The 12,177-nt window shown below is 43.1% G+C and overlaps 1 protein-coding gene across 7 annotated transcripts in view; it reads right to left on the bottom strand.

Moving 5' to 3' along the window:
* Positions 1-208: 208 nt before the first annotated feature.
* LOC110490148 (lysine-specific demethylase 5A) overlaps positions 209-12,177 on the bottom strand; it is a 43,953-nt gene continuing 31,984 nt past the window's right edge. For 6 of the 7 annotated variants that reach the window (XM_021563348.2, XM_021563352.2, XM_021563350.2 and 3 more), the window contains exons 22-29: positions 10,344-10,523; positions 8,444-9,010; positions 8,063-8,221; positions 6,170-6,298; positions 5,736-5,880; positions 5,051-5,271; positions 3,185-3,640; positions 209-1,756 (exon numbers count right to left, since the gene is read on the bottom strand). In XM_021563348.2, the coding sequence (XP_021419023.2) occupies positions 1,379-1,756; positions 3,185-3,640; positions 5,051-5,271; positions 5,736-5,880; positions 6,170-6,298; positions 8,063-8,221; positions 8,444-9,010; positions 10,344-10,523 (2,235 nt within the window). In that variant the 3' untranslated portion in view covers positions 209-1,378. The remainder of the gene's footprint in view (positions 1,757-3,184; positions 3,641-5,050; positions 5,272-5,735; positions 5,881-6,169; positions 6,299-8,062; positions 8,222-8,443; positions 9,011-10,343; positions 10,524-12,177) is intronic. The other variant, XM_036944442.1, reaches the window with a different exon arrangement.

The raw sequence follows: 12,177 nt of genomic DNA, 5'->3' as shown, positions 1-12,177 counted from the left end.
GATCTCTCGTCATGGGTTGAATACCAGAGGCTGTGTCCTGAATCCTTTGATCCCACGGCTCCAGAAACAGTCAGGCCTTCTGATGACCCACCCCAAACTACCTAAGACATTGGTATTGAACTTAAATGACATATTAAATCATCTCAAACAGGAAATTGTATATAATGGTATTGAAAAGAAAAAGAAAAAAAAAAATGCTGCTCCTTACTCATTTGACTAGGAATTGTTTATTAAAGGTGAGAAAACAAAAACAGCAACATCCAATCACTTAATTGCTTAAAACCTATATACACATTATAAATACGTATCACTACATACAACCATTGTTCCTAGTCCTACATGGAGCTGTTACTTATTGTTTGGGGCCAGGCAGAGAGGAGAGGATACTGAATGTGCATCCCAAATTTTTACATATACATTTTTGTCATTTAGCAGATGCTCTTATCCAGATCGACTTACAGGAGCAATTAGGGTTAAGTACCTTGCTCAAGTGCACATCAATTGATTTTTCAACTAGTCAGCTTGGGGGTTTTCGAACCAGAGACCTTCCGTTAACTGGCCCAACACTCTAAAAAGCTAGGCTACCTTCCAACTCAGTACAGTCATCATGAATATGTGGAGGTGTAACATTACAACCCAAATGGCACCCTATTCCCTTTATAGTGCACTACTTTTCACCAGAGCCCATGTAGTGCATAGGAAACAAGGTGTCATTTGGGACACAGATTTACAGATTCATGATGACTGTACTGAAGTTTCTGACTGTAGTAGGACAGGCAGATTGATAATTATCTGGAGCCAGAGGGGGTTAGAGAACGTTACAGACCTGAAACTGAAACTCAAGAAACAGACAAAACATACCGTGGTCATTCCGAGTCGTGCAGTAAAAACCGCTCTGATACTCTGTGCACACAGTGTTCCCTGGATTATAAGGCCTTCTTTAACAGTTCTGAATTAGAGCGAAACAAATCCTCATCAACAATTGGTTCCCATGACAAAAGAGAAGAGGGAGAGTGGAGGAAAAAAGGTAATCTGGAGTTTCAGTCTGTGATGCAGAAAATACCTCTCTCGCATCAAACAGGACCACAAGCTTTTAGCTTAAAGTCTAATTTCTTTGTAGTATTATTCTCATGGGAGTATCATGATCCAGTCTTGAGGATACCCCTTCATTTGAAGCTTCTTTACCACTAAGTCAAGATGAGCGAAATATGTTGGTAAGAACAGGTCTGGAACAGAACATGTCAGGGTCTTCCAGACTCAAATGGTCTGATGCGAGCTTACCGTGTGTGTGTGTGTGTGTGTGTGTGTGTGTGTGTGTGTGTGTGTGTGTGTGTGTGTGTGGTGGCCGACTAAATGTGGTCTCTGTCCTGGGTCTGCGCTAGCTGCTCTCATGAGTGTCCGGCTGCTGCTGTTGGGGGAGGGAGATAGAGGGAGACATCATTTGGGTCTGGGTGGGGGGCATCATTATGGAGTGGGAGGGGGGCATAATGATCTGGCTCAGCCCGCTGCAGACTGGCGCTTCCAGCACCACCGGCTCCTCACAAACACGCTCCACCTTTACCACTGCTGTCACCCCTCCTCCTCCTACGCCCATGCTTCTGCCCAAACTTCCAACTACGCCCCCACTCAAGATGGACGACTTGCGGGTGCAGTCGATGCAGATGTAGTCCTCCTCCTCGGCCATCTCGCAGGTCACACCCACACACACCTGGTGGAACCACTCGTCACAGCCGCCGTCGCACTGAACCCAGTCCACCTGGCAGAGGGAAGAGAGACAAACATACAGGCGATCACACAATCTGCTAAAAATCAGGATATAATATCATCAGCTAGTGCTCAGAAAAGGCCATTGCCCTTCAGATTCACAAGCATTACACTTGCAGAGTTTCTGCTTTTTAAAGGAATATAGCATTATGTACATGAAGTGTGTATAATAAGCATGATATTTATGTTGCATTTTATTATGGTGCATTTAAGCCTAATCCAATCCCCCTTAAAGTTCTGTAAAGCTGGAGGATATCACCATGCCTCTGATGTGTTCTGAGAGCACAGGACTAGGAGGGTGGTTAGGCTAGTCATTGACCTAGTGTCTAATTTACAGTCACTTCCAACAGCACATAGCTTGTCCTGTTAATACGTTATGTGTAACTCTCTTTAAGGTGTTCCAGTGCTGTTATCAGCTGTTGATATTCAATTGTTCCATGATACTCACTTCCAAAGATTTTTGCTTCAGTGTCAAATATTAACTCGGAATACTTAGCACTTCATCATAGTCAGCAAACAAAAATCCAAAGTGAGACATTCAGTTTTCGCTCTGAAGAGCTAATATCATTAAACCTCTTAAAGGAAAGTATTCAAACCTCCCACTACTGTTTGTAAAGGTGATTGTGACATACTAAGAGAGGAGATTGCTGTGGAACAGTTAAACATGAAAAACATCTTATTCGCATAAATGTCCAGTGATTTATTTGTAAAAACAGTTAGTGTGTCCCAAAATTATGGATGAATTGTAGAATGAAATGTTGATCTTAATTTAAGAAATTATATACAAACTAATTGAAAACATTATATTAATAAAAATGACAAAATGTCTAAGAATAGGAGCTACTCCTTAGTAAAGACTAAGATCTAGGTCCTAATTCCATTGACTGAATTTTACCGACGCATCTCTACTTGTACTTGGGTCAAAAACGGACTCGTGTTTTTGATAGGACACGCCCTCGCAGGCCACACACTGAACCCATCTCAGGCTCACTGACCTCTTTTGCACCCTGCTAAGCAATAAACCCTCACACCTATCAATCATCTATGGAAATCATGTCAGAACGAATGTCAGAGTCGCTACATCCTCTCTCAAATGAGCCCCTCTCCCCTGGTCCAAAAATGCTCCTTAGGCTATATTCAAGGTCTGACAACAACTGCAGAAGATGCACTGCCCTCTGCTGGCAAAAGTAAGGTCTCAGTCAGTCGGTCTGGATGGGACATTTGAATATCAGGGCAGAAGTCAATCCCTAGGCTGAAGTTGTACCCATAGACACAATAATAGCCACACCTAGGTGTTTTGACCATATTCCTTACACCCCTCCAGTTATTTTGAAATGTGCATCAAGTAGTGTATATTGGAGAACGGGGTTGATACACACACACACTATAGCTGTGTATATGCTTCTCGTGTAGCTCTCACCTTGTCCTTGCAGGGTCTCATACAGTTCTTGGATGCACAGACAGCGTTCTCATCATTGGAGTCCTCAGCTCCGGACCAGTCGTATTTTGACGGTATATCCAGGATCTTCTTCTCTTTCCTTTTCTCCAGTCCCTCCCTGACAGCCTCAGCCTTGATCACAGCTTTCTCCTTCCTCTTCCTCTCCTTCTCCTCTTTAGCCAGGCGCTTGGCCAGCTGTTTCAGTTCACGGTTCTTATCCGGGTTCAGCTTCAGCTTCTTCTTCTTGGGTTTCCCCAGCGGGTCTAAGAGGCTCCGTTTCGGATCCTTTGAGGACTTGGGGGACCGCATCATGTCTCCGACCCCAGAGACAGCTGCCATGAGAAGCTGGTGCTCCGCCCTCTCCAACTTCCTCTTCCTCTTCTTCTCAGAGTCCTTCATCTTGATCTTCACCGGCTTCTCAAACTGAGAATCCTCATGCTGGGAAGGGAAGACAGGAAAGAGGGATGGACAAAATTGCTCAATCAATAATCTCTACCGAAAGTGCTTTTAAGTCTATTAAGTAGACTTAATCAGGATCCAGGAAATAAGCCTTGATATCACCCATGTTCAGCTCAGATTCTAACATGTTTTTTCAGCCAGTGACTGTTGTCTTTACTGGTTCTCTCTTGGCCAGGTCTACCTTGACCTCAATGGCTCAACCTGGTTAAATAAAATAACATGCACTGAACAAAAATATAAAACACAACATGCAACAATTTCAAAGATTTTACTGAGTTACAGTTCATATAAGGAAATCAGTCAATTGAAATAAAATTCATTAGGCCCTAATCTATGGATTTCACATGCCTGGGAATACAGATATGCGTGTTGGTCACAGATACTTAAAACAATAGGTAGGGGGGTGGATTATAAAACCAGTCAGTATCTGGTGTGACCATTTGCCTCATTCAGCGTGACACATCTTCGCATAGTGTTGATCAGGCTGTTGATTGTGGCTTGTGGAATGTTGTCCCACTCCTCTGCAACAACTGTGCAAAGTTGCTGGACATTGTCAGGAACTGGAACACGCAGTTGTACGATCCAGAGCATTCCAAACATGCTCAATGGGTGACATGTCTGGTGAGTATGCAGGCCATGGAAAACAGACATTTTCAGCTTCTAGGATTTTTGTACAAATCCTTGTGACATTAGGTTTTGGTGGCGGATGAAAGGCACGACAATGGACTTTAAGGATCTCGTTATGGTATCTCTGTTCATTCAAATTGAGATTGATAAATGCAATTGCGTTTATTGTCCGTAGCTTATGCCTGCCTATAACATATCCCAATCGCCACCATGGGGCACTCTGTTCACAACGTTGACAAAAGCAAACCGCTCGCCCACACAACTTCATTCATGCTGTCTGCCATCTGCCCGGTACAGCTGAAACCGGGATTCACCAGTGAAGAGCACATTTCTCCAGCATGCCAGTGGCCATCGAAGGTGAGGATTTTCCCACTGAAGTCGGTTATGCCGCCAAACTGGAGTCAGGACGACAAGCACGAAGATGAGCTTCCCTGAGACCGTTTCTGACAGTTTGTGCAGAAATTATTCGGTTGTGGTAAAGAAATTAACATTCAATTCTCTGGCAACAGCTCTGGTGGACAGTCCTGCAGACAGCATGCCAATTGCACGCTCCCTCAAATGTTTAGACATCTGTGGCATTGTGTTATGTGACAAAACAATACATTATAGAGTGGCCTTTTGTCCCCAGCACTAGGTGCACCTGTGTAATGATCATGCTTTTTATATCAGCGTCTTGATATGTCACACCTGTCACTTCACATGTTGCGTTTATATTTTTGTTCTGTATAAAAATAAGTGTATAAACCAGTGCCTCTCTCCTACCTCCATGACCTGTAGGAACCTCTCCTCAGAGGGAGGGTGTGTGGCCTCCAGGATCCTCCAGATGTGCTGGGTCTCATCCAGGGACACCTCCAGCAGGTCCCCCACCATCATCAGCTCTTCCAGCTGGGCCTTGGCCGGGGAAGACAGATCCAGCACAGGGGGCTCGAGGGAGCGGGGCACCAGGGGCGTCTTCCTGGGCTGCTTCCTGGGGGTGCTCTGGTCTGGAGGGTAGAGGGTGAGAAGGAGTCATCAATCAACCAATGAAACACACATTTACCCATTCAATATCTACAACATTTACATGTATAGTTTAAGGTTAAGTACCTTGAGATTCTCATTTCTAAATAAAGGTCCCAAAGACAATACACATAAGGAAAGGAAACAATACTCCAGAACAAAATTAATGGATGACACATTTATAAGTCACTACTTTATTTTTGGGGCTCCCGAGTGGCACAGCGGTCTAAGGTACTGTATCTCAGTGCTAGAGGCAGCACTACAAACACTAGGGTTCGAATCCAGGCTGTATCACAACCCGGCTGTGAGTCCCATAGGGTGGCGCACAATTGGCCCAGCGTCGTCCGGGTTTGGCCGGTGTAGGCCGTCATTGTAAATAAGAATATGTTCTTTTAAAAAAAATAGGCAAGTCAGTTAAGTATGACAGATTTGCGTAGCCATGTCTTACTCTGAGGGCAGGACTTGGAGGCAGAGGAGTAGGCGTGTTCAGCACAGAAAGATGGGGTGGTGGGCCACATGTGACTGACTACTTCCTCCGACTTGACAGGGATCTCCTCATCACAAAACAGGTACGGCTTCACCTCACCTGGGTCCTGACACACACACACACACACACACACACACACACACACACACACGGAGCGTGAGAGCGCAAGAAAGTGGGGCAGGTGAAGACACAATGCTAGAAAAGCAAGGTTTGCTAAGTGCTGTGTCTTGCTTGAGATAAATTGAACAGTTATGTTTTACTAGCTTCGTTACCACTCTGTCTAAAACACTATAGAAAACTAGCAGCTATATAGTTGTATATGGTTTTATTTTAATTGATTCAACAGGTATTTTTTGATATTTAAAAAAAACTCTCCATAGGCCACACCACAGTACCTTCATGTCGTAGCCATATGTTTCCCTGATGTCCTCGTCTGAGTCGGTCTCCTCGTCATCGTAGTCGACAGACTGGCGTGGCGAAGCTGCCCTGCTGAACCCTGCCTGCTGGAATGTCTGGATGTGACCCTACGGAGAGCAGATCTCACAGTCATTCTGTTACTTCTCATCAGTAGTAATATCACTACTGTCATGAAGATGCCTGTATATGAACCCCCTATAAATACCTTTACCCCTTTTCGCTCCCCTCTGCAGAATGGAAAGCCCTTTTGTTACCATAGAGAAAGTATGGTAACATCAAAAGTTTGGGGAATGGAACAATAATTCCCTTTCTCAACCAGTTGAAAGTGTCCGTTGGTACTTAAAGAATATGATGTCAGATAAGTTGTTGTCTGGGACATTATTACTGATGATAGGATGACAAACTGTATCTTGGAAAGTCTACACATTCCAGTTATCAGATGCATATGGAATTGTGCAATTCAAACGTTTAAATATAAAACTATTTGTTAACTTCTAAATGAGAGAATTGTTTTCATAAGTAAACTTACGCTCCCTCAGTGGCCACGCCCAAGTGAACAGACATTGGTTGAGAACTATGAAACACCCTTCTCTCCCCCGATACAATAGTCCGTTGACGGATGTAAACCTCAGTTCCCGATGACGTGAGGACTGGTGTCCGTACGATTAAAAGGGCAAATTTGAACTACACCCTAACAAAATTAACATTTAGTTCCACAAATGTTAGGACTACTGTCCTAACGTTTAAAAGGGCGAATTTCAACGTGGAGGTGACGATCACCACGCTGGAATGGTGAATTTCGACTAGACCAGCCAAAATACAGCACAAGCTGAATATGGCAACTTGGTATATGAACTTTGAACTATTATTCACTAAAGAAGTGATACCTCCTAGACGTTGAATCTCCTAAGAACAACAGGGTACTTTAACGTATCCACTCTACAACACTACGACCAAAAAGATGCTTCAAAAAAGGACAATGGTGATCTCTGCTGGGAAAACCAGTCTTCAATCTTCGACCCATCTATCGAAGTGCAGCTCAAGACTAAATATATATCTTGATTTTCCTTTTCCGAAAGGGCGGTTATTAGAATGCATAATATTCTGTATTTACGGTAGCATAGCGTCTCAAGGTCCGATAGAGACCCAATCCCTTTGTCCCCCAGTCTTCCCGCTCATTCATTCAAACCCAACCCCCTTCCTTTGTGTAACCAGCCGTCACATCGGGTTAGCCCACTAGGGGCTTTTCATGATATGATTAGTACACACACATACACACACACACGTGATTATTTAGGTATTTAGTAAATAAATAAATTATGCCAATTTGTGTATTGCTGATTCAACTGGGGTTCATGCAGATAACCAAGTACTTACGACAATCAGAATGAGACCGATCGAGGTGACGATTAATAATTGACTGCTATTGATATAAAAGATCTTCAGATCTTTAAGAGAGTGGATTCAGGAGATAACAGCTCTATATAAATGAATGCTTCCGTGGTGCCCCAGGTTATTAATGGTTTAATTGTTGCATGGTTTAATTCAATCACGTAATAAATTAAACGTTAGGTAATCGATTTGATAACATATCATGTCATAATTTAATCATAGTCAGAGACACGACACTACCGTGGAACCAATCTTTCTGTTTTTCACTCTAATGCACTGAACAAACGAGGAAGAGAGGACATTAAAAAAAAACACTTCAGTCTGTTCATCTCTTGACGTACCTTATCCCAAAGCACCTTGTTTAGAGGAATGACTGACCATGAGATCCATATAGAGAGTTAACAGACAACTTTTTTTTACACTGGACGCCATGTTAGCGTCTCCAAACTCACTATACTTGGCTCTGAGTAATCTCTTACCTGCAGGTCAGGGTTTGCGGCAGCCTTCTGCAGCTCAGCGTTGATAATCTTTTCGGTCTTCTCCCGGGCAGCCTGTTCTACCATCCTCTGACTGAGCACCGACAGCTTGGCCAGGGCCGAGGACAGCTCGTCTGTAGCCAGGGCCTGCCTGGCGCGGTCCTGCAAGTAGAGAGGATTTAGATTAATCAATTCCTTTAATGAACAGAGATAAGAGTTGAAATAAACAACATTTAGTTTGATTCAGAATGTGTGGCTTTTCACCCTTTCACATATACTTCTTACTAAGTTTTGCAGGTAAAACTCCTACCAAACTTTGATTAAATCAACCCTAGCAACCATAAAATAATTGATTCTGAAAACAGGTGTTGAACTCATCCCTACCTGCCAGCCCATGGCCCTCTCCGTCAGGCACTGTAGGGCCTCTCCCTCAGGCAGACGCACCGGCAGCTTCTGGAGGGACACGAGTAGGGACAGGATGGTCTCCAGACGCGGGCGACGTGAGCGCTGGCACAATGGGCACAGGAACTTTGCCTCCTTGCTGTTGCTCTGCCAACCGGCTGTGCCCATGAGCTTCTTCTGAGAGCCCGTTTTCGGTAACGGCACGCAGGCTCCGTGGAACCAGTCCTTGCACAGTTCACACTGCAACATAAACCCGCTGGCGGTCTTACGACACAGACAGAACTTTACCTCCTCGATACGGTCAGACATGGCCATCTTAGCCAGGTTGGCAGCTCGGAGGGAGTGGATGGCCTCAACCTCTTTCTGCTCCTTGGATTTGAATGCCGCTACAACGGTGGCCGGGTCGCAGGCGTCTTCGTAACTCTCGTCCAGGTCACTGAGACCCTCCAGGTCGAGACCTCCTCTCTCCTTCTCAAGGAGCTCTTTCACTCGTTTGCGTTTGCCCTTGCTGTTGCCGTAGATACCAATATCCACACGTGGACTGAGGACCTAAGAGAGAACACACAAGAATAGAGATTAGCAAAGACGCTATCTAACTACCAGTCCTATGATAATATTGGTCCTATTCCCAACTACCTACAGTATAGACAGATGGAATTCACAACAATTTGCCAATGTTGATTCACTAACTTCTGCACCATTCTACATAGCTTAACCTTTTGCGTGTAGGGGGCAGTATCTTCGTTTTTTGGCTAAAAAGAACGTACCCATTTGAAACTGCCTATTTCTCAGCCCCAGAAACTAGAATATGCATATATTCAGATTAGGATAGAAAACACTAACGTTTCCAAAACTGTCAAAATATTGTCTGTGAGTATAACAGAATTGATATTGCAGGTGAAAACCTGAGGAAAATCCAATCAGAAGTGCCTCTTATTTTGAAACCTCTGTTCCTATGCATGCCTATGCTCCATTTAAAGGGATATCAACCAGATTAATTTTTCTACGGCTTCCCTAAGGTGTCAGTCTTTAGACATAGTTTCAGGCTTTTATTTTGAAAAATGAGAGAGAAAGATCACATTGCGTAAGTGGATAGGTGGGGGCTCTCAGAGTGAGTTTTGCGCAACAGAGTAAAGCGGCCATTGTTTCTCCCTGTCCTATTGAAAAACATACACTCCCAGTTGATATATTATCAAATATATATTTTAAAAACAACCTGAGGATTGATTATAAAAAACATTTGACATGTTTCTGTGGACATTATGGATATTATTTGGAATTTTCGTCTGCGTTGTCGTGGCTGCTCTTTACTGTGGATTTCTGAACATAACGCGACAAACCAACGGAGGTATTTTGGATATAAAAATAATCTTTATGGAACAAAAGGAACATTTGTGGATAACTGGGAGTTCCATGAGTGAAAACATCAGAAGATCAAAGGTACACGATTAACTTGATTGCTTTTCGTGCTAAGTGTACTTAATGTTTTGTCATGCGATCGATAAACTTACACAAACGCTTGGATTGCTTTCGCTGTAACGCATAATTTCAAAATCTGAGAGGACAGGTGGATTAACAAAAGGCAAAGCTGTGTTTTGCAATATTGCACTTGTGATTTCATGAATATCAATATTTTTTTGTAATATTATTTGACTGTTGCGCTATGCTATTCAGCGGTTGCTGATGACAATTATCCCGCTTAAGGGATGGGTAGCGTCAAGAAGTTAAGCAAAGATCTCATATTCCACTCTAGGGTCAGCATAGTCTGAAAAGGGCTGCTTGGTTGGGGGAAAAAAATATTTCAAACTACCATCTCAGCAACATACTTATCCATGCCTTCTCAGTGCATAGGTACAGCCCAACCCAGGGTATTATGACTTACCTGTAGCAGGGTGTAGGTGGAGTTCTTCTTGAGGAAGGTGCGTGCGGTCCTCTCCCTCCAAGCGCGGGCCGAGGCCACCTGGGATTCGACCTGGGGCAGGGGATCCAGCCGGACGGGGATGGAGCGACCCCTCGCCAGCAGGCTCTCCAGCTGCTCCAGGTACGCATAGTTACTGCCACTCTGGAGGGAGTGAAACGCACAGGGGAAACATAGGGGAAATTAATCATGTCAATAAAAAAATAAATTGATGCATCGCACAGTATCACCCTTCCCATTCATCATTCATGTTCTGATAAGATAAATTACAAACTTATCTGGTAACAACAACCATGTTTCCATCCAACTATTTATATGCAGTAAAGTTTGTCGGATAAAAAAAATCTAATAATCACGACAGGCCTGATGGAAACAGTATAAATCGCCAGTAAACTTTCCAAATTTCGACAGAAAAAAATACAGGGGATAATTGTTTTGTCGGTGAAATAGATAAATAGGACCAATGCAGTGGAAATGCTTGGATGCGGATTTGTTGATGGTGTTACCATCATGTTGCAGTAAATAATATGGTTGTGTAGTCCTCCCAGTATGTCTTGGAAAAGCATTCATACTGTACAGTTTATTAGGCTACAGACTACATAAGTTATGAACTTCACAGGGTGGTGAAAGTGCACAGTGATGAGGAGCTTGTTGCTTCTTCCCAATAAATATTGAGGGTCTTAATTTTATGCTGGGGACATGATGATCGGTGCTTGGCTGTCAAATAAAATGATCTTGCTCTTATCCATAATCTCATCATGAAGCCTACCCTCTGCTTTTTATATGCGAGCTGTTTACTAGAGCAGAAGTGCCAAGACCAGAATGGGCACATTTGTTGTTTATCGCAGACTTTGAGGCAAAACCATCGACAGAGTTAAAAAAACAGGATGGAAACACATACAGTGGGGCAAAAAGTATTTAGTCAGCCACCAATTGTGCAAGTTCTCCCACTTAAAAAGATGAGAGAGGCCTGTAATATTCATCATAGGTACACTTCAACTAATCACATTTTAGGATTTTGAATGAATTTAATTGCAAATTATGGTGGAAAATAAGTATTTGGTCAATAACAAAAGTTTCTCTATACTTTGTTATATACCCTTTGTTGCCAACTTCAGTGATTTTTGCAATTCGTTCCAGTCATTGGCAGCAGAGAACTGGAAGGAAAGGTTCACAAGGTTTTCACACTGTTGCTGGTATTTTGGCCCATTCCTCATGCAGATCTACTCTAGAGCAGTGAAAACCTTGTAAAGAAAACGTTTGACCTTTGGCCACCTTTCCTTCCAGTTCTCTGCTGCCAATGACTGGAATGAATTGCAAAAATCACAGAAGTTGGAGACTTCTATCTCCCTCACTAACTTTAAGCACCAGCTAGCTGTACACAGCCCATCTGTACATAGCCCATCCAACTACCTACCTCATCCCCATATTGTTTTTATTTACTTTTTTCTCTTTTGCACACCTCTCTTTTGTATCTCTACTTGCACATCATCATCTGCACATCTATCACTCCAGTGTTAATTTGCTAAATTGTAATTACTTTGCGACTACGACCTATTTATTGCCTAACCTCCTTACGCCATTTGCACACACTGTATAGACTTTTTCTATTGTGTTATTGACTGTACGTTGGTTTATTCCATGTGTAACTCTGTTGTTGTTTGTGTCGCACTACTTTGCTTTATCTTGGCCAGGTTGCAGTTGTAAATGAGAACTTGTTCTCAACTGGTCTACCTGGTTACATAAAGGTGAAATAAATAATAAAAAAATTACCCGGAGGAAACAACGTATAGCTGGC

The sequence above is a fragment of the Oncorhynchus mykiss genome, chromosome 15, assembly GCF_013265735.2.
Source record: "Oncorhynchus mykiss isolate Arlee chromosome 15, USDA_OmykA_1.1, whole genome shotgun sequence".
In the NCBI taxonomy this organism is placed as follows: Eukaryota; Metazoa; Chordata; class Actinopteri; order Salmoniformes; family Salmonidae; genus Oncorhynchus; species Oncorhynchus mykiss.
This window is presented reverse-complemented; position numbering and strand designations above follow the sequence as displayed.